The sequence below is a fragment of the Dromaius novaehollandiae genome, chromosome 3 (assembly GCF_036370855.1).
Source record: "Dromaius novaehollandiae isolate bDroNov1 chromosome 3, bDroNov1.hap1, whole genome shotgun sequence".
Taxonomy (NCBI): Eukaryota; Metazoa; Chordata; class Aves; order Casuariiformes; family Dromaiidae; genus Dromaius; species Dromaius novaehollandiae.
This window is the reverse complement of record NC_088100.1, coordinates 71487535-71510803: the sequence shown is the minus strand read 5'-3', so window position 1 is coordinate 71510803 and position 23269 is coordinate 71487535. Positions and strand designations below refer to the sequence as shown.

General features: G+C 39.9%; 1 protein-coding gene across 5 annotated transcripts in view; it reads left to right on the top strand.

Annotated features, from left to right (window-relative positions):
• Positions 1-22891, top strand: part of MTHFD1L (methylenetetrahydrofolate dehydrogenase (NADP+ dependent) 1 like) — a 161259-nt gene extending 138368 nt beyond the window's left edge. For 3 of the 5 annotated variants that reach the window (XM_026122168.2, XM_026122164.2, XM_026122169.2), the window contains 2 exons: positions 17574-17682; positions 20632-22891. In XM_026122168.2, the coding sequence (XP_025977953.2) occupies positions 17574-17663 (90 nt within the window). In that variant the 3' untranslated portion in view covers positions 17664-17682; positions 20632-22891. Of the gene's footprint in view, positions 1-17573; positions 17683-19795; positions 20439-20628 lie in introns of all 5 variants that reach the window. The other 2 variants (XR_010388415.1, XM_026122165.2) reach the window with 2 other exon arrangements.
• Positions 22892-23269: the final 378 nt, after the last annotated feature.

The window sequence follows — 23269 nt, the reverse complement described above, 5'->3', positions numbered from 1 at the left end:
TCCATCAAGAACTTGTAATAGGTCATCTGTGTGATGCTGCTCTGTGTTGTCCGAGCAATACAATTAATTTTCATTAACTCTCCCTTAATCGAATTTTTGAAAGACAGATAAAATTACAAACACAGCACAGGAAGAGCATAGAAGGAATGTCTGGCACAGCTATACAAATAGATGCATTAGTTCACATGTTTCTCTGCTAGTGCACAAGACATGTAATCTTCAAGGGATTACATATAAGAGAGGTAAAAGATACTTAGAGCAATGCTGAAGGTTATTGAAGTGGTCAAAGCCAGTATAAAAAAAAAAAGCCTCCTGACATAGAGACATCAAATTACAAGGATGTCTCCAAAGAGCACTAGTTAGCCTTCTGTCTTCCAAAAACTGAATCAAAAAAGGAAATAAAATTATTCTAAAGCCTGTGCACTGGGCATCATTTCAGGGAAAGAAGCGGGGTGGCATTGCAGCCCACGACCTGGCCTCCCCAAAGGTGCAGGTTTGCTTTCCACCCATAAGGCCGAACAGAAGTGCAAGCCCTGTGCAAACAGCTTTGCAGTTTATTACCTGAACTGAAGTCACTCAGGAGTAACAGAAGAAGCTGTGATTAAAAGTCACAGATACCTCATTTTGAAGTACTGATTTACCTTTTCTACATGGCAAGGCACAGAATAGTGTGGACCACAAGTGCACATGAGGCTTCCTAATAGTTTGGGTCAGTCAGTAATGCCTGTGTTGCATAAGGATCATCCAGTGTCCTGTAACTGTTATCCCCAAGGGAGGCCTTACTTCTATTCTTGAGATGCCAGTTTTAATGAATTAGCTAATAGGCTAAGAAATGGGAGACCTTAAGGACAGGCCACATTCACTCGAGATGTTCTGCTTTACTAATACTGAAGTAGATCAATATATTTTACCCACAAAGTATCCTCATTTGAATGTAGCTCTACCAGGAAAGTTGTGCTTTGTACTAGCTGGAAAAGCCACCCACGTTGGAAACGCTGGCAGCTGTGCAGGCACTTCTGTTTGTACTGACACATGGTACATGTGTTCATGCTTCTTTGTATCACTGATAAACGGGCTGCTGGCAGAAATCTGTAGTAAGAACGGTTTATTTCACCTTTTTCTAAAGGACACCACAGCGATCGCTTCAAATTGTTTAAATGCCTTTTGCTAATGTTTTACATGTGCTTTATAAAATGGGCAAAATTGAGAAACTTTCTTTAGTTCCTAGTCAAAAAGAGAGAAACTAACATGAGAGGACTGGTGTAGGCATGTACAGATATCTTGCTGAAATAAGATAAGGTTAAAATTTAAGCAGAATAGGTATTCTAGCATCTTTGTGGGCATTCTTATTCCAGGAGAAAAGTACCTTTTTCTGATTAAATTAAATCCACTCTGAAATGTTTTGCAACATTATAGAGCACTGGGAAACGTCTGATATATGTAGAAATGACATTTTCTAAAGATTTTTGGTGACTTTTTTCTTTCCTTGGGTTGTCAAATGGGCTATTTATTCAAGACTTACTCCAAATTCTGTTTCCCAGATACAAAAGTCATGATAATCAAAAAATGTGCTTATTTTGTAGGCCTTTCAGCAAGCTTTCCAAAACAGTAAAATAATAATAATAATATGCAGGATGAATCCCAGATAATTGCAGTGCAATGCCTAGTGGCTTCAGAGGGTACCATTTTCCAGGGTCATATTCGTAGAAGCTCAGCGTTAGGGGATAGAGTCATCTTCACTTTGTGGAGGAATTAAAGGTTTCTGTTTTGATGGTGTCTGATGTCTTCTCTGGAATTGATTCAGAACCAAATTCTTACATACTGGAGAGGAAAATTCAGCCTTACAGTTCATTCCTGGCATTACTCGTGAAAAATTGCAGTAGTTTTGTCCCAGACGGTAAAGAAATTTACAAGGGAGTTTTTTTTTTAATGGGATTATATTATAGCTAAACAGTCTTCTACTTATCACAGGTACACGGAATACTGTCTGGTTTTGGAGTCTTTCCATTTTATAAAGTACAAAGTTAGGTTAATATTTTTTGACACTTGAGTAAGAAAAATGCTTAAATTTTCCCAAATTCAAGGCAACTAACTGCCCTTTAATTCTTTCCAGACACGTATTTAGTGTCACTCATGAAGGGAATATAGTATGAGATTTAGGGCTCTGATAGACATGTGTCTGCAAATTAAAATCAGGTTGCTGAAGCTGTCTCTGCCCCTGCCTCTCTGAGGGATGGTGGTGCCTGATCTGCTTGTGAATCAGCTCCACAGTGGTTATAGTTTACTATTTGGTGTTTTCTTGGTAAGCTACTGCTATTTTCAGTTATAGAGGGGAGAGGAAAAAATTGCTGTCCAGAAGCCAGCCGAGAAGGGACTGAGACACTGGGCAGCAGGAGCTGAGGGAGAGGGGCCGCAGGGTGCCTGCAGCATCTCTTGCTCCGAGTTGGCCTGTTCTTGCTGGTTAAGAGGAGTCCTTGGTGGTTAATGAGGGTCCTAAATCTCACGCAGCCCTGAAGCGAGCTACAACTCTGTAAAGCCTTGCTGCTCTGGGGAGGAGCCTGGGCCGCTTTACCCTCCGTGGGGAGGGTGGTGTGAGGGGCTGCCTTTTACATACCAAGGCTTTTTAAGGAGTCTTCGCAAGCAAAGAGGCTGTAAGCCTTAAATACCAGGGTGAGCTACGCAGGGGTCAAGATCTCACAAGAGGAAATAAAAAACAGAGCATCTCCTAGATTTTCTGGAGTTGTGCCCTGGATATGTCATCGTTTTTCCTTCTCTTGCACAGAGTTGTCTTTTTCTTTTTTTATAGTAGTATCCTTAATGACAGTAGAATGGATCTGAGTGCAGTGCCTTCTAAATGCCAGCTTCCCTGTGTATGGCATCCATCTGTAAATGCAATTACAACAAACACCTGCTCCCAGAACTGACTTCCTGACCCTCTGCTGGTTTTTTCAGTGTTCTGCCAGGCTCCTGATGCCCTCCCCAGTAATCCCAGAAGATGCACAAAAACGTGAAGATCCTTAATTATGTAACAGCAGGCCACTTCAACTGGCTTGCTGAAACTCAAAAGTTACTATGTAACTGGAGAAGTAATGCTCTGCTATTCACAAGCAAAGGAAAACTATTCAGTCATGAAAGTTATCATATTTCTTAGGCATACATAATCCGAGCAGTTGCTTGTGCAAGTGCACAAAAAGAAAATTCATTTAAATGATCTCTTTCAGTTGAAATTTGACTTAGTAAGTAAGTAGGTGTCTAATCTTGAAAAGCAAAAGAATGTTATGGAGACTGTAATACTGTAACCTGTTAGTATTTAGGCATTCCCTTCTGAGAACGTGATACTGAGGTTGATTTTAAACATCAGCTTGCATACAGTATTGTATGTAGTGTTTTGTATAGGCTTGCTGATTTAAAATGTGTGTTCAAAGCCAGTTAGTATTATCTGACCTTTGTTGTTTATGCCCAAATAAGTTTGGTAATAGGTTTGTATTCCTCAGCAGTTTGACCGTTTTATGTCTTTCCATTTAATTAAAGCTTTCAGGACAGCTCTTATAATTTGTAATGCAGGAACAATTTTCGGACTCTTGACTTGTTAATACTGTAATTTAGTGATACTTGTTTCTAATACATGAAATACTGAGGAAGCCAAGAATTTTTAAGGTGCTGTGTTCACATAAAATTTATATCCATAACATTCGAAGTCTTGTGAATTTCATAGACTTGTATTTATACCTGTGTTTATGTGCCTATGCTGTTGAGGAGAATTTAGAGGTTATTCGAAGCTGTCTCCTTACTGCCTGGAAGCCAGCACTTCTTTGAAATATTTCTTTGGTCTCTGAAGAGAAGTTGCCAGGCGTCCATATTAATACTTCTATAAAAGAAGGAAATACTTTCTCACATGTGAATAAAATGTGGAAGTCATTAACGCAGAAAAGTCACAGAGGCCAGGAATTTAACATGATTTGTAAAAGGATATAGCCATCAACAATATGCAGGGTTGTAATTAATACAAAGAAGTAATTTGGAAAAAGCTCTAAGCATGGTGTTTAAGTGTTCGGCTAGTCCAGTTACCAGCTCCCACTGCGGGACAGAGATTGCTTCATCAGCCTCCATAGTTTTAGTTTCTCTGTGTAAAGCAGCTGGCATCAGCTGCCATCGGAGACGAAACACTGGAACATGCACACTCGCTCTGATCTGATCTGGCAGATTCTCTGCTTGCCTTCTAGCTGGTCTAAAACATATAACTTCTGTATTAATAGATCACACTGCTCCAGTTTTCTGTGCATACATAATGCCCTGCTGCTCTGTACGCGTAGAAAGCAAGGCACTAGGTGCTTTTACAACAAGGCTGAATCTAATGAAGGTAAAAGGTGATGTTCTGCAAACATATGTAGCAAAGTAGATGCAGAAAGCTCCCACCTTCCTCAGCCTTTGACAACTCTGTTATGACCGAGCAATTGCTTGTCGTGCTGTCCTCTCGGCTGGTGGGTCTCCGCTGGCTCTGACTTGCCCTGAGAGCCCACAAGCAGCAGCACAAGGGAGAGCAAACGTGTAGCAAAGCACAGGGAGCAGGGCAAAGCCCTTTTCTTAGGCACTGGAGATAAACAGCATCATGCTTCTGGCGATCCGAACGTCAGAACGATTGGTGTGCCCAAGACCCGTGAATGAGCTGCGCTGATTGAACCTCTGTGGTGGCTCAATCCGGTTTGTAATAGGGAGCATCAATGCCGTAGTATTTGGCACCTATAGTAAAAACGCCAGGGACTGAGTAGACATGGGAACTGAGCGCTCTGCAGGTAATCTGCCCAGAACGGGGTCCAGACCTGTCTGTGATGGCCCAGATGAGCTCCCTCCAAGTCTGCGAAGCTCTCCCGCTCTTCACTTTTCTGTGTGTGTGGGGGGGGAAATCAAAGGTTTTTAGTCACTTTTACAAAAGTGAATTTAAAAATAGCTTCACAGTGTGTTTTGAAACAGTCTGACGTGGAAGAAAAATGTAATGAGGAAGCAAGGATAAAACAGAGTTTCCCCACACCTAGGCAGCAAACACCCTGTAAATGGGCATAACGACAGCCGTCTCGGCGGCGCCGATGTGAGACTGCAGCCGCAACCTGCAGCTCTGTCCGAGGGGGAATATGCTCCCCGGTAGCCTGTTGTGGAGGGGAATACCCAGATCGGAGGGTAGCACAGGCCGCCAGGGAATTTCGGCTCCTGAGCCAAGCTGAGCCTGCCGTCGAGGGGGGCCCTCACTGCCGGGGTCACCGCGAGGGGAGGCAGCAGGCTGAACTTCGGTGGATGTGTTGCGGGTTGTGTTTGTTATGCCTTTGGCTGCGGAGTGAAGCTGTAAACGGTTTGTTTGCCAAAAACGAGAGTTCATTGCAAAGTGGCCCTGTTTTGATTAGAAGGAGCCTTGGAGGCTATACCTTAAAAATAAATAAAGCTTATGGCTTTGTTTGCTAGTCTGTTCAGTTTGCGGATATTATATTCTAACTGGGCTTTAATTTCTGTATTATCATTTTATTGTAGTCTTTTTATGGTTTGCCCTACGCATGCACAAATAAACATTCTCCCTTCTATGCTAATGGTATTTTTTACACATCCTCTTTATTTTCTAATGCTTGAGAAGGAGTTCCCATAGATCGTTCCTCTACTAGATGTTTGTTAAAACAAACAAAAAAGAGTTGGGTTCACTCATTTTGTTTTGGGAGTCAATTTCAGTATTACTTTGCAACTTTTTTTTGTCTCTTCACATATCTCATTTGGATAAAATAATGCCTCACACAGAGCACCTGTTTGGGGGTTGGTTTGTTTTTCAGACTGAAAAAAATGGGTATTTCCAAGCATGGTTGATTGTAATTGGACAATTTAACAACATTTTTGATATTAATGGAAATATATTGTTACTGTATGTTATACTGCAGGAACGATGATTTAAAAAAGTGACTTACTACTAGTTAAAACTTGGTACTTCAGAGCAAAGTGTGAGAAATGGATGAGATTTTATTTCATTAAAAATACTGGTATGAAGACATCTTTGTATAATGGAAAAAGATGTTTCATGGACTGTGTAATGACTTAGGGTAGTGTTTTTTGAGTTTTAATTACATGAGTCTAAGAAAGGAGTCAGATTTACCAATTTCAAGTTCCATCAACTGGCATCACCTCAGCTCCTTTGGTGACTTTTGGCAATCATTTCACTTTTCCTATCTTTTATCCCTCCTTTGAAAAGGCAGAATTTCTTTCATATGCTTCCCAGATGTATTTAATGTATTTAATTCATATTTTAAAGTATTCAAACATAGTTATATAAGATGCAAGTTTGTAGCATAAAAATTGTCACCTCAGTTAACACAATTCTGGTCGACTTTCCTTTGAAAATTAGATCTGATCTATCTAACAGCATGTTAACTCATGATTACTCAGAGGTGTAAGTTCAGTGAACAGAAATTAGAGTCTTAGTATCTCCTTAGAGTTACCTTGAAAATCAGTTTTGGAATAACAGAAATCACACATTTATGTCTAGAATTTTTCTTTCTTCTTACAGTTGTTATTTCAGTTCAGGAAACTTGCAAAGAAGCTGGTTCTTCTGAAAGCGCCAGTGCATCACCTGTGCATTCCTTGTACCCTGACCTAATTTCAGTTTGGCTATTAAAATTTTCAGGAAGACTAGATAGAATTTTAGGTTTCTACTCCATTTTGTTCAGGTGCTTTCTATAAATATCATTGTTGCTTGTTGGACCAGAAAGGGACAGGTATATCTTTATTCAAAGTAAATAAGTAAAAGGTACAGGCATAAAAGAGCCTGTTGTTCCTCTGTTATAGTATTCATTAAGCATGGAGGAAAAACAATAATAATAACACTCTTCTGTGTCAGAGACTGAAAAATTATTTCTAAGCCAAGTTTCTGTCAGGTTCAGAGAAATTGTCACAGCTCTGTATTTATTCAGTACTTCTTAAATAATATTAATTACATATTAAAATCACACATTTTGAATCAGAAATTCAAAAAAATTAATTACCAGATATAGCAGGTACATACATTATAGCTGCTATAGTCATTAAACATGTTGACATCTCTCTCCAGTTAAATACAGAAACTAAAACCAAAATAGTATAAACAAGGGTTTTTATTATCTATTTTTTAATAGTTATTGTGAGTTTCTCTGTCTGGCTTTTGACATGGAAATTGCAGCTCTCTCTCTCTCTCTCTCTCTCTTTTTTTTTTTTTTTTTTTGTAACGCCTAAAGGTAACAGCAAGAGACTCTTCAAAAATTGGCTGCAGTCATGCTAGATGTTATGTTTGATAACTCTATTCCTGAACACACTTCCCTGTTTATAACTTTACTCCCATTGCCCAAGTCATTGTTTTAAGCATTTTTCAAAGCATTCATAGGCCCCTGCATTATCCAGAAGTGTGAGCTCCAGCATAGGTCATTCAAGGCTCACTTTTCTTAGCAGCCTTTCGGAGACCCCTTAAAATAGAGGGTCAGTAGACTATAGGCTGAAAATTGGTGATGTAAGTAATATTGTTCATTCTTGACTGCTTCTTTGTCGAAGAGGTTTGCTGTACCTTCTGACATGACTTTAGGGGACATACCATATTCAATATTGAATACTGCCAGAGTTCTGCAATGCACTTGTGACTGAGAACAGCCTTTTCGCACAGACTCTAACAAGTTAACAATTTACTGTGCTCATGTCCAGACAAACTGGATCCATTCTGGGTCTTCTCAATTAGGAACAAGTCCAAAGGAAAAGTTCAAATTCTTTGGTGAAGTTGAGAAGATAGTATTTCCCTTCTGGTTGTATCATTGATCTAAGACACCAAAACAGTAATTTGCCTGGAGAAAGATGGATTGAATGGTGTATGTTTAGAAAGCAGCTTTATCCAGACTTATAATGTCAGGTGCTTTTTTGTAATTGTCTGTTTCCTGTTTACTTCAGTTTGTTTCAAAATAATCTATCTTAAGGGCTACGAAGAGAAAATAGCTTAAATAGCTCATCCAAGCAACATGTGACTTGGGGATGTAGATATAGAAGCTTGAACTAGCTACATGAGATTAGAGATGCTCCTGCAGGTCAAGGCTGATGCTTTATGATGGCACAGCGATGCAGTGATTTAACGTCATTGATGCCTGCAGTTGGCTATTCTTTGGAGATGCATCCCCAGGCTCTTTATTCTGGCATCTCCTATGATAACTAATGACTGGAAAGTTGACCTGCACCTGTGAAATGTATATCCTAGGTTTTGTTGTTTTAAAGCACTAAAAACCATATCATGTCTATTCAGATGGGATTAACAAAATATTTTCACCTCCTCTCCCACCCTTTCCAAAGTCCTGTCACTTCAGGTGTTCTCCATAATATCCATATCTTTTGGTGTTACATAGATCACCACTGGCACTTAGTATAAATTATTTAATGACACCAAGCCAATTGGGTGATTTAACAATTAAAAAGAACTGTGTTTTCAAGTGATCTTCTGCTATAACCCCTTAATGTGTGACTTTCTACAGAAGCAGTTCTTCCTACATACCTACATCTTCTTTCCCTGATGTAGTGGTTTTTTAGGAAACTTCCCTACTTAGATGTCAATGGATCTAGTTAATGGTAATCAAGAGAGCTAGTATGTCAGCATTTAAATATGCTTCCATTCAGCACAACTGTACAATATTTTGGGATTTCTGCATGTTGTAACTTGTCACTGAAATGAGTGGATGATGCTCTTGATGCTCTTCCTTGTGTGACGTACTGGGAAGGGTAAGGCTTGCTGCATGTTGAGCACACGTTTGCTTTATATAGTTTCTTTTTGCCACTGTTTTCAGTTCTGGACTGTAATCAAGGCTCTGTTTTCACCTGTTAATGTATCAGACTGTCTGTCCAGCAAGGGAAGACTCATATGAAAATATGAAGCTTGTAAACCAAATGGCATCACGATGATCAAGAGCCCAAAGGGGGACTTGCTCCCAGTGATTGAGGGATAGCTCTTCTAGAGAAATCTTTGGTACAAAATAAGCAGGTTCCAGAGAAAATGAAAGGTGCTCAGTCACTGAGCAAAAGCAAGACTTGGCATAAGGCCACCCCAGACCTCTCCTCTCCAGATACCACAAAACCCTCTGTGCTGTCAGCAGAACCTGATCTGCTCATGCCGTCTGGTTCTGGTCACCAGGAGGTCGGAGCATTGGACAAACCAAGATGATTATGCACCTGCAGACATCAGATATTTGAGACATTCCTGTTGCTGAAACAATACCTGACAGGAGCCCCTTTCTATAAAATATCCTCTAGATTTATTCCCTCAGAGGCATGTTTCCAGCACAGTCCAATGTCCTGGCAACTTGTCAGGAATGGGAGCAGCCCTGGGAGCCTCTGACATCAGGAGTGAGCTGGAGAGAAGAATTTCTCCTGGCTATGGAGGGTGATTATGTATGAGAGACGGAGCGCGAGAGTCCTCTGCCAGAGATTGTGTCGAAAGCCTGAGGAGGGAGGGAAAATCAGGATGTAGGCTTTGGCCAAGGGAGCAATTACTGCTGGAAAAGGATTTGAGTGGGCTCGGGTGAAAGGGAGTGTTTTGGAACAAGTCACCTGATATTTGTAACTCTGATTTTCCTCTCTGCCTGTATGTCTTCTGTTTTTTGTAGCTATCCTTTTGTAGCATTTTGTTTATCAATTGAACTATCGAGGGCAGAGAACAGCTCTGAATACCCTGTGAAACATCCTAATGTGTTGTGGACAGTATGAGCAAATAATACATGGAACATCTAACACATGCTACCTCAGAGAAAGTGAATTATTTTTCAAGTAAAACTTAAAATGTTGAGCCCATTACACTGTTATTAGGGGGAATATTTTATTTTCTTCTGTTTCAAATACGGTTTTATCACTTCTCAGATGAAAATGCTTGTGTTATTCTGCTGAGAGGAACTGCAGTCATATGTGTGAGTCATAAATTGCTTTTCTTAATGGAGGAAATTTGCTCATCCTCTTACAGATTACATCTGTGCCTAAGTTGTTTTTTTTTTTTTTTACTATTTAGAACAATGCCTCTTCTGAGTCTTAGGTACCTCAACACATCACTGACAGCAATATTTGAATCTTACCAGTGTTAGTGACCAGTTCAGTAAGAACTTGGCCAACCAAGCATTGGCCAATTCCTTTCCTCCCCTACTCCCTTTAGGATATGTACCCTCAGCTCTCTCTGAAATCTGTATCAGAAAGACGTGAACCGTTGTGCGGTTTTGGGTTTTTTCTTTAAGATGCCCAGAAGATTGCTTTCAGATTCAGACCATTTCTGTTCAAGATGAGCAAGTTGTGGGGTCCTGGAAATCCCTCAGAAAATGTTGTAGGGCACAAGCTACTTCTGCGTCACTGGAGCACCTGACAGTAAGGTAGTAGGGAGAGCTGGTCAATTAGGATTGTATAATCAATATTCAGTACTTTTATAACTTCATCCTGATGCTGATAACAGAAGAACAATGCCTATGTATTTTGTTGTTGTAAATACTTCCTCCAAATAGGACAATTGCCAAGAATGTGCAAACATTAAAGTTAGAGAAAATGATAATAGAATAATTGATGCCAGATGGCCTTCTGCACCCGAAAGCAGTAAATGTGCCAGTGAAATAGAGCTGAATTTTGCAAGGAATACTAGAGCATATGCTGGAGTAGGATCATCATTATGTAGTTATTGAAATAGATTTTTAGAAATTAATGCCATTTTCAAGTTTGAATTTAATAGTTTGTTTTTAAAAGTTGATACTTTTCCAAAGAGGCCACAATTTGCTTGCATTGTGCATCTGCTTTTCCTGATGTGAGAATTTGGGGTTTGTTTACTTTTAAGAGGTGGTGGAAGGTCCCTTGAGAGTCAGTTCTGTATTCAGCGTAGCACCATTCCCTTCTCTTAATATACGTGGATGTCTGTGTTTGTGTGTAGACTATACTGGGTATATTTTGTCTTAGCTCTTTCAAGTCTGTTGTATTTTTTTTTAATTAAGCCAAACAATACTGTTTTCTTTTAATTACTGTTTTCTTGAGCAGCTTCTGAAGTTACACAGATCCCCAGCTCTGCAAATTGGGGACATCTTTAGGTTCTCTGGAACAAAATGCAGTCTGATCCTGGAAATATTTAGGATATGCTGCCTAGTTTCTTGTGCACTAGCTGCCCTACAAAGTGCCCTTTTCCATGCGCACTGGGTGTCTCTGTGCAATGTAGAACAGTCCAGTGTGAGGATGAGATAAGTGACCTTGCACTAAAAGGTTTTGTACAGGAACATGCTTTGGAGTGGTGTAGTCCTACCTGCTACCCTCGTTGCATGGAGAGGCTGTCATGAGCAGTTTCCAAGTGTAGTTTTAAAGGGGAAAGTGCAAAGACCTTAAGGTACCCAGTAATAATATCAGCGCAACACAGTCTGCACTCACTTCTCCATCATGCAGTGCTGTCATGGAACTGTTTAATCTCTCTCTCCCATACCATGAGTTGTGGTTCCGCTGGTGCCAACTTCCAGCATTGGCCCAGCACCACAGCAATCAGTGGAAGTAATCCAACACTGGAGATGAGGAATGTATCTAAATGTATACAAAGTCTGAGACCTTAAGGGATTGCTCCAGCAGAAAGAAGAGAAGCTCTACCTTTCAGCTTTGTGTATGTTGAGACTGACAGATGTGCTCCAGGGAAGCAAATTTCTGATACTGGATCCTTTTTTCAGAGCTCTGATTCAAACTGATAAATATTACCCAGCCCCTTTAGTGTCACTCCTTCATGCCAGGCCTCCAGATTCCAGCAAATAATAACATATTGAACATAATGTATGCAGGGTTTTAGTGCTATCTATAAACCTCTTGAGTTTTTTCCTCCTAGTATTGGCTGTTGCTGAGGGAGTATGGAACGTGCAGTTCACCCCATCAGATTTTATTGAGAAGTTATCCACAGTCACGTGTCTGCTACATGTTGCTGAGAAGCAACATCTGTTTTCTGCAGTATTTCACATTTCAAATGATTGTGGGTTGTCTTAACTTGTTTAATTAACAAAAGGATACAATTAGATAATGTGAGTTACTTGAATTCTCTGTCAAATGCAACATTAAATTCATAAACCACAGAATAGAGAAGTTTACTCAATATGCTGTTCAGAGATTTTTTTTCATATCCTCTAGTCATCTTGTTTCCCTACTTTTGTGTAAGTACAGATTCCTCTGTTTTTCTTTCTCCATTTACAAATCATGCTATGCTTGTAAAACAGACAAATCTTGTCTTATAGCTGAAAAAGACACTAAACATGAGTTGGATGTAGTTCTCAGGACATCTGTTTTACAAATCATGTCATTGTGCTAATCCAGTTAAGGCGATCTCAGGTCCTATAAGAATTTATATATATATAAAAATTATATATATATATATATACACTTTTTTTATATGTGTGTGTGTGTGTATTGAAAGTAAAGGGCAGGATGTGTCAACCACTGATAGGCATTTGTACAATAAAAAAGGAAGCTAAGCAAAATAGTTTATCCTGGGAGCCGTGACAAACCTGGCTAGTAAAATCTTAGAGCTTGGCTGGACAACTGTTACATAGACTTTTTGTGGTCAACTAAAATTAAAAGTCAGCACGTAACTGTAGTTTAAACGAAACTACTAGGCCTCTGCTTGGAAATGGGATTCTGTAATGGCCAACATTTCTTTAAATCTCCAGTTAAGTTGCACTGACTAGCACATATTCTTCTGCAGCTTCCGATTATTTTGTTTACAGGAAAATCAAAAAATGCAAGAGAAAAAAACACTGCCTTCCATTGCCAAGAGACTAAGAAGTACATTTGAAATGTGGCAGGTTTGAGGCTTGCCACCTAGACTTTGAAAGGTATTATTAAGTATGCAAAACAATACATGGAACAGAAGTGTCAGGCAAAAATGACATACTAATAAAACCCGGTAAAGACGCACAAGAAAGGCGTTTAGATCCATCCAGTGGCATCAGTGGGATCAAAATATGTCCTCAAAAGCCTTTCACGATTCAGAAAAACTCCAGGTAATCCTTGCTTAGAAACTGTGATGTCCAGTGTTGATGGTCTGGATACCAGTGGTGATTTATTGTGTCAGTTATGTTTTCCATCTCATTACCTCAGGAGTAATGTCTCTCATAGGCATAACGGATGCTTTCCCGTGGACCCGCCCAGCGTCTGTGTTTTGCCAACTGGCAGTGTTGGGTGATGCCGGGCAATATTTGCAGCTGTCCTTTCTGTCTTCTCACGGAGCAACAGCCAGTCAAGCTCAACATAGACACTCTTCCAGTGACTGTAAATGTCTTTTTGGTGCAGTTGGGGAACAGTGCTTTCGTGTAGCTTCCTTAGGGATAACTGATACCTTCCTTTTGTAAGGAAGCTCCTTAAGTGTTTTTGCTTAGACATGTATGGAAGATCATAAATGCCTAGTATAAATAATGTCAGCCTTTAGACTTAGTTAAAAAACGTATTTTTTCTTCCACGGGTTATGCATTTCCAGAAACATGAATGATCCTCAGGATAGGTAACTGTAAGATTTGCTGTTTTTTCCTCCAAAACAGCATGGCGTAGTAATAAACAAACATTGCATTTTCCACGGTGTCTTCCTGAAGCAGAATTGCTTTCATGGATGTGGAGGCAGTTGCATAGTTTATAAAGGAAATTATAGATTCTAGTGAGTTTCTACAAAACTGGTTCCTACCAATTCATCCATGATATATTCTGACCAGCAGCTGCATGAATTCTTCATAAAAACTCTTTTTTTCCCCTGCATAAAACATTCATGTAGGGTGTATTAACTCTTAAGATGCAAAGTTTATTTTTTATATATTCCTTCTCCCAATAGAAATACGATAGCAACAGTTTTGGTCAAACTGAAGAATTGATTGTTTTGGCTACCTAAATTCAATTAGTGGTCTTAAGCGGATAATGTATTCTCATTCACTACTTCTAATGCTGCTCTGTTCTCACAGCCACACTGCGTAGTGTTGCATAGCTGCCAAATTATAGCCAAAATGGCATTATATTAGAGCGGTGGGTTGCACTGATCTCTGTAGTGTATGGAGGGCATATGATGCCTTGCAATCTAGTCTGCTGTATGACTGTACATTCCTTGTGTGCTTCTCTGGTACCAGCATTGTGGAAAATGGTGCGAGGGACCAGGATCATTGTGAATCTGCAGCCGGGTGGAAAGTCAGTCAGGGAAAGACTTGATTCAGCCTTGCAGCCGACTGAGCCATCTTTTCTCTCGTGCCTTTTTGGCTGCGGGAAAGAAATAGAGCGCTGTCGGGGGAATAATCGGTAGTAATCTCCTCAGCCAGCCAGCCATCTCCTCCTATTGACCTTGAAGTAATGAAAAAGGAGGATAGATTCTGTTGCATTTTACCTCTGTGCGTCTGAATAATGAGAGCGGAGAGAAATGATCATAAATCTACATGGCTTTACAGTTCCTATTTGGAGCTCCAGGCCCTGGGGAAAATGACGAGATGTGTTTTATTTTCACTCTGTAGTTCGCGAAGGTATTAGTCCCAAAGTGTTTCCTCTGTGGTTTTTTGCCTTGTACTTCCTTTTATGCAGCAGTAATTTTAATTCAGGTGAACTCATTCCCGTGTGTTGGCTTATATTTTCAATATGAGAATAGGTATATTCCCTGAACTGGGAATAAATTGTTTTGATATTTGCATTTCATTGAAATTCCACTTTGTTAAATGAAAATAAATTTCCAGTAGTTAATACAGTAGAGTGACACCACTGTAGGGCCGGGCCTATAGTTTTCCTAAAATAAAAAATAAAAGTAAACATACGTGTAGAATTTTGTTAACATTTCATTTAAAAAAAATCAAAGCAAAACTCCACTAAGCTGATTATTATTTGTATTATAGAGCAAGAATGAAGACTGGTTGTGCTTTTAGATACCCTGAAAAAAGGAACGTGGAATTTGGGAGCTGACTTTGAGATGTAGCGCGGCCATATCCAGAGTACCCAGAAAGTTGTCTTTGGCAATTTGTTCAATCCCTCCCAGTGAGGTGGAATTCATTAAGGCAGTTTCTTGTCAAGAGTTAACTCATAAACTGGGGTGAATCTGAGACAGAAAATAATTGAGTAACCCTAGTAATTTTAGCAGTCCATCTAATGTGGCCAATAGATAAAGAATAGTAACAAGGTATTTAGTACTCAGCTAAGGTGCCAAGCCGAAGTCAGTCAATAAAAGGATGTCATATGACGCTTGGAAGAGTTTTGGTTAATGCAAATGGGTAGTTTTGTCTTTTAATCTACTGCGTGCAATAACAAAAGATCAGGAAGGACTCGATTTGAAAACAGAGGAAATGTACTGAGTCTCCTGAAGGAGCTTGCCACATTGTTTTTCCTTAGAAGTAGATCACAAATAAGACAATGGCGGCATCGGTACTGTGCTCTCCGAGCTCCTTTTCCCCCTTCCCAAGCATGGGATTAACCTCTGCACTGGCAGGCGAGTTAGTTCTCTGGAATAAACAGGACTTTGGGTGAGGCAGGGGAGCGTAAAGGGATATTACAGTTTCTTTTGTATTCCCGTGGCGGAAACATTGCGCTGGACGTCAGAGTGAAGCTGAAGTGTAAGGGCGATGTTAACTGAATCACTGAATGTGTAGCAGAAAAGGTCAGCTTATAAAGAAATACAGCCTGCTCCAGCCTGAGAGGGGCCTGGAAATACGGCTTTTGGGAGCAGCTGGGTTAGTGGTGTTGGGTTTTTTTTTTTTTCTTTCCACTTTTGAGGCCTGTTATGGCTCGTCCTTGGCCATGTCGTTGCTGAGCTGCGTCCCCGGGGGCCAGGGAGGGTGGTGGGAGCAGCGCGAGCCACATTCCTGTGCTGAGCGACCACGGCTCCCGCTGTGTACGCCGGCTGCTGCCAGGCAGCGCCGCGTGGTGATCTCACCGTGCTGTAGGCAGATTTAACTTGTCAGCCCCAAAGGCATGTATGTATATTTTCACTGGTTCAGCGTGCCAAATGGGCTTTTCCTGCGGTAAGTTCATGCCAGAGCCCAGCTCCAAAGGGGGATCGTCCCAAAGGGAGTGCAGGGCTCCCTCCCCTTCCCCTTTTGGCAGTGGTACCAGCTCAATCATGGCATAAAATGTACCCTAATGCGTCCCTGTTCTCAGGTCATTGTGGCTGGAGCATTTCTGGCAATTGAGCCAGTGTGGTTATTTTTTTTTTCCTTTTTTTTAGTGCAAGAGTTATCTCCTGGGGTCAGACTAACCACCAGCTTTAATGGTTTCTGCTGACTTGCCACAGCTAAAATTTTGGTCCTCCAAGTCTACTATTCACTTAAGAAGTTTTAATGCTTCATGACTCTTACCCCCAGAGCTGAGCTAATGCCAAACTTCAGGCTTGTTTCCAAGAGATTGCAATACCTTTCCCATGTTTGGGTATTATTGTGGGACCTCATACAATAGAGCCATCCTCTGCCTCTGAGGTTAAAATATCTGAAGTGTTTATAAGGTTCATTAGCCTAAATGCTATTTTTAGACTGCCTTGAGTTTTTTTGGAATAAGGTAAGATATTAAGGGTTTCTGTCATCTTAGTGAGACATAGGGTGTGAATCCGCAGTGCTTTGAATTGATCCAGATTGGTCCTGCCTTAAACCTGCCCCACATTTACATCCATTTCTCTGTGCCAGTACTGGCATTAGAGCCACAGGACTCAAGGTGCTGAAAATGAAACCAATCAAAAAATAAATTTGTCGGGCTGAACCTGTACTCTAGGCCTCCCTTTCCCAAGGGAGAAGGTGGGAGTGTTGAGGTGGGGAGGTGAGGACCTGCAGCACCTCTGATTTAAAGTGGCTTGAACTATGGTAGACCAGCACCCCAAGATTTCTAAGTCACCCATGTATTTTTAATTGCTGCTAAAATGCCAATTGTAAATAATAAGCAGTGTGAGCAGAGCCATTGCTAGCTGTAATTTAAATCCATAAGACTATTCCCATGTTGAAAAGTATGCAAATGCTGAAGTTTTATGCTAGATCAGGGTCTTAATTATGCATAGTTTGAGATAATTGGGCTGTTTTAGCTTTGTATCTCAACCTACTAATTCTAACTACTGAATTAGGATTCAGCTATAATTCACATATGTTTAGCTGAACTATTTCAATTTGCTCCTGATATGAAGTAATCAGTCATGGCAGTGTTGTGTCTAATTTTGCTGCTATATTTTGATTCTGCATAGGAAAGGTCTGCAGTTTAACACATTTGTATCACCAGGTGAATTTAGGCAGTTATATCCTTGCCCTTTGCTGTGTGAATTTCCCAGTAGAAATAATGGGTAGAAATTCTGAGGCACAAGTAAGTCTCAGTGTCTTAATTTTCTTAAAGAGTTTACACTAGCCTGTATTTTGTAGCTTTTATTTTCTCTTTTAGAAGCATACACTTAAAAAGGAATTGAAGTGCAGAGCTTGATATTTTTAACAGAAACAAAAATATAATGAAAATCACATCTGTAACTGAGTCCACAATGAACAGTCTAGTCTCTCTCTTAATTTCAGGTTTACATACATGGAGCGATTACGTGCTTATAGATGCAGGCAGATAACTTGGTTTTATTGTTCCCCCAGATGAGCACCATGCCGGGACTGCCCACGAGGCCTTGCTTCTATGACATTGACCTTGACCCCACCACAGAGCAAGTGAAAGGATTGTTTTGAGAGTGAGCTCCAAGTTCAGGTTGGTCAACAACCCTTATTTTCCTTTCCAGTTTGGGGGAGGATGTTTATCTTTAGCATGCATATAGAGAAGACTGTCAGTTTATATGGGCCTTGTTTCACTGAGGACTTCATAAGGGATTTCAGGAAATGTTTCATAATGTGCACTTTATCCTGTGGGTTTCTCATTTGCCAAATGGTGGCCAGCCCTTTGCTGGTATGAACTGGCGATGCCTTTTGGTTTTCCCAACTCTGTCTGTTTGGCACACTGAGGAGTGGGCTCTGGAATTGTACCACTCCTGGCTATGGAGAAAGTCAGTCTGAAGAAATCACAACTCCTGTTAGTCACCCAAAATTGTACTCATTTACTCCTAACTTGCTTTAGAGTATTAGTATTTAGAGTGAGCTTAGTATTGTTCTCCGGGTTTGCTTTCCCATGGCAGCTCATTGAAGTAAGACCACACGGTGGCTGATACTATGCCTTGAGGCACTTGTGGGTTTGTTTCTATGATGACAGATTCAGGAACTTTTTTCTGTTTGACTTGAATTATTTTCTTAGGCTTTTAGTGTACAACGTAAAATTTCTAGTAATATGGTTTGTACCAACTCCTTAGAACTGACTCAGATCTTTAAGATGTGGTAATTGAAAAATATTCAGAGATTAGTCCAAGAGCTGCAGGTGTTTCATTGTACACACACACATGCATAGCTGAGAACAGTTGTTTTAATGAGCAGTTGATATCCTTCTTTGCAGTGTATAGCTTCACGAGGCTTGTGAAAGAGATACAGAAAGAGAGAAGTTCCTGCTGCTAGAATTGTGCTAAAACATTGATGTCGTTAGTCTGTCTCATTTTCCCCCACCCCCTCACAGTGTTAACAAAGCAGAGAGTAGTTCTCACAAAAATTTTGCAGAGTACCAGTCGTTAGAACATACTGTAAACCAAGCAAAAAATTTAAGTCAAAAAAGTCAGCTTTTTTTCTGTCAACAGATAGATAATACTTAGTACACGCAATATTATACTCTCTCTGTTGGAGCTATGTGTTTTATTAGAAACGCCCAAGCATATAAAAATCTGGAAATGAACCTGAGGGAATATGGCTAGTTCTTCATCACTCATCATTACCCTATTTGACCTAAACTGGGCAGCCAATACAGTAAGAGAAAAGTTGAAATCACTTTCTTATGAGGTATTTATAGATAGCACCAATTGGAATAAGAATTGCTTGAAAGGAGACCATTCTTCCAGCAGGAAGAAATACAAGAATAAAATGTATTATTTGCACAGTAAGGCAAATTTATGAACCTGACCCACTCTGCAAAAGTAACATCTGTTAAATACTCTTTGGGGCTCTAAGGATCCCTCTGATTTAATCAGAGCTGCAGCAGGTGCCCACTTTTCCTGTGCCAGTTGTGCTTTGGGTATCTGAAGTTTTTTGGTTTGTTTTTCTGCAGTCGGTTGCAAGCTGGCAAGGCCATGGCTATCCACAGTTTCAGATATATTCTTGCACCTATCTCTTCTTTGAAGTAGACAGCACTAAAATGACACTGACAGGAAGCATAGGTATTTTGCCACCCTCAGAGCATTTCTGACTGCAAGAAGCAGCCCAGACCTCTGAATGTAACACGAGCATCTTCAAGGCTGTAAGGAAGCAGATGAGGTGAGGACACCAAAACTCATGTCACAGAACAGGAAGTTTTTTGAGAGACATTTGCTTCTGAATTGATACAGATAGAAGTTGTTTGAAGACCTTTTCTTTGCATCTGTACAGTTGATCTGATGGAATAAAACCCTGACTTTTATTACCTTCATGGACATGCCACACTATTGCACATCAGGGCTTTGGTCAGTAACTGTTATTATAACAATGTACAGTCTAAAGCCCATATCATGCTGGAATATGAGTACAGGTCTTTGTTTCCCTCCCAAGTAGGGATACACAGATAATAAGTGGAAGGTGCGTGTGGCGTAAGTAAACATTTTTGCTTATTATGTTCAAGGCAAAGATATCCAATTGCACTAAAACATCACAAGTATGTTTTAGGTTGTAATGCTTGTATTTTTATTTCTTTTTTCTTTAAAGAAAGCAGAGGCGTCTTGTTTCAACTTACAAATTCTTTATCTTTCCCATTTCAGAAGCCTGGAAAATAAGAACTGCAACTTTCCTATTTTCTGCAAATAGGAGAGAAAAATCAATTTGAAATATTCCTGTTATGTATCTCTGGAGGAATATCAAGACAGACCAAAGAGCAAAAGTTTACTCTTTCTTCAAACTAGTTTTTATGATGATATATAGCTGTAAGGTTAAAAAAAAAGTGCAAGCTAATTTTTTTCTGTCTTTAATGCAGAAAACTCTCTACAAGGGCTTATACTTGTTTGTTTGTAGAAAAGATGACATTGAAAAAAAAGTGAAATTTTTCATCTTGAAGTTTTTGTCTTTCTCAACGGAGTTAACAGAAGTATTTCCCTTATCCTTGGTCATCTAAAAACTTATGTAAACATGATTATGCTGTTTGATCAAGCCTATTTCTCTCAAAAAAATACACCTCAACTCTTGGCATTCAGGAGCTGAAACTACACGCAGATTAACTGCACATTTTTGAGTTATCATCAAGTGTTGCTCTGGATGCATTTGGGCAACAGCCAAGTTTCAAATGAGGAAGATATTAAGTGGAGAAAGAACAGAGCATGTATTTTGCAAAAAGTTTTTAATATAGAGCTTGTTTCCTTGGTGGGCAAAGAGCTGTTGAAACACTTAAGCCATAGTTGCCTCATATCCGTAAGTATCTCTGTTTGTCCAAAGTATATGTTACAGGCTGTCCAGCTGATGATGTGCTTATTGTGGTGAAGGTGACTGTGCAGGCAGGGCATTGCTCCTCCTGAAGCCCTGCTTTACTGCTGCTAATGAAGCTAATGAAGCTGCCTGCAGTGCTGGTCCCCAACATAGCCATTTTCTTTCTTGTCCCAAGCAGGGTGCACCGCCTGGAACTCAAGAGGAACATCTGCGAAGCCAGGATGCTTCAGGACAAATGTTTGGTCTGCTTCATTTGACGGTTTTTAACCAATCTACTTGTAAAAATAGAGTGTGTTTTGTATTTGAAGTGGGGGTGTTTAAGCAAGTTGAATCTTAAACTATGACGTTCTTTAATCTACCACAGTAACTTACATTTTCCAGTATAGCTTTTCGTCAATTTGCAACAAAAGCTGCCATAAGCACAGGATATTGTTTAGCTTTTCAAGCTGCTCCTTCTCAGGAAACTGTCACTGACCAACTGCTGGTTCCTTCAATAACAAAAGAATGCAACAGAACAATAGGTTTAATCAAGACAATAGGCCGTTGTTTTTTTAGGTAAAAAGCAGTGAAATAATGATGAGAGAGTTTATTTTCCTGGTGACGTTTTCCATCCTGTCGTTTTGCTCTGCTTACGCACATCTGTATGTTATAGGCTTATGCAATGTAGTTTTGATTCTCTTTTACATGGCCACATTTGGAGACTCAATTACAGCACAGTTCCTGGGACAATTGAGGGGTTTGTTTTGGGTTTTAAAACCATGCTTCATTATTTATAAACTCAAAGCTATAATTATGGACAGAAGAACAAACTGAGGACAGTTAAAATAATTACCTGTGCCTTCCCCAAAGTAGCACGGAAATGTCTGTTGACCGCATTTCAGAACTGTTCTATTCATAGCTTCATTCCCCAACACAGTAGGGATTGCTGTGAAGATAAACTTAAGTGTAAAAAAATCAGGGCTAACTGATGTTTCAGCCTGATTAGGTGATAGCACTCATAATGGCCTAGCCTGTGGATGTTTTAATTACAGTGAGGCAGGCAAAGCTTATGATAAACAAGTTGAAAGCAAAATTTAAGTAAGTACAGCTTTCCAAGCCATTGTGGACAGATTTCTGATAGTTACTATTAAACTGTGCCCCAAAATAACTATGCTGTTTATACATACAACTGTTTTGTGGTTTAGTCCTGCCGCAGTGAGCTATCTCTAGCCTAGAGGAATGTGAACAATTTTGGAAGAAAGTAAGTGTGGTCACCAGCCATAGTTTTCCTACTACTGTTCTTTGAAATAAATAAATAAATAAAGTTTTCCCTCCATCTTGCCTAGAGAAATTCAGGAAATTGTAACCACACTTTACTCATGGTCACTCTGGTTTGGCCACAGGTGCATTGGATTTGATCTCCATGCGGTATGGGATGCTAAACACATCACTAGCTGTTGACTGTAATGCTTCCCTAAAGTACATGGGTGTCTTTGACCAACAAGTTTTATAAGCCAGTTCAAACTGCCGCTTGTTACCCACACACTTTGTAAATTATTGTCACCGTGTTGTTTCTTTAAGCCATGACTGCTTGGACTGCTTTTCTGACCCTTCAGTCTCTCCCTGAAGCATCAGTCTAGCTCAGTTAGTTGAGAGTTAATGAGCATCATGTAATTTTTCTACAGTCATATGCCCAGGATTTGTTATGTTCTTCTGATAGAGCCATTCCAACCTTCCTTGAATTATTGAAGGTATCTATCTTTTGTTTTGGCCTAGCTTCCCCCCGCCCCCAGCCCTAGCTAGTTAACTATCTATCTAAAAAAAAAAAAAAAAAAAAAAAAAGAAAATATCTTGAGGTGCTATATTTCAGTTCTTCAATTCATTTTGCATTTTAGTAGCAGATTTGTTAAAGCTACGCTGCACTGGCCTGCAGCTACTGTCTCATAATCCAAAGGGACTGAGTTACCGGCCATCGCCTGAACTGCTGAAATTCATGCAGTACATGCCCTTAAGCTGCCTTAGTTCTGAAGTCAAATGCCTTCATAAGGAATGGTTAAAACTTAAAACTTTTAAGGTGAGTATTATTGCTAGGTTGTTGCTTGTTGTTACAGAGATGTGACTGTGGATGTGGGACTCCTGCCTTTGCATCTGCTCTGAGCAATGTTGTGACACCGTACAACTGCAGCTTTTCAAAGGCTGCTTGCCTTGCTTATCCTTCTCTTGCTGAACACGTTAAAAAAAAAAAAAAGTGGTCGTTTATTATCAGTAGATCTGCTTCTTGTACTGACTGAATACTTTGTTATTGCTACTGCTTACAGAAAACTGATGGCATTGAAATATTTCAGCATTTGGCGTTTTTTTTAATTAAAAAAAAATCTAGAGTTTCAGTTACTGTGAACGTTAAAAATAATAAATGAATAAATAAAGTCCATATGTGTACTGATGTTCAGATTGCAAAAGTGGCTTAAGTCTGAATTCATTAATAATTACATTCATTACTTAATATTGTAATATTGTTCTCTTTTTAATCCATCATCCTGTTTATTTAAAGAGCAACCATTTTTTTCTCATAAGCTGCTCAATGCTGCCATGTCCCCACTTCCAACCAAATGCAACTATGCCAAGGAAGGAGGGGAGCTCAGCAGCACACTGGGCCATTGCCAGCGCTAAGGCAGACTTGTGGCTCTTTTCTTGGTTCCCTTAGTTACCAAAACTGTTGGCAGAGCCATAGCAAGGACTAAGCCTGCACCACTAAGCCAGGATTTTTTATTTATTTCCCCTGCTGGCTGTTGCCACGAAGAGCTGTGCATGGGAGGATTGCCTGTATGATCTTCTAT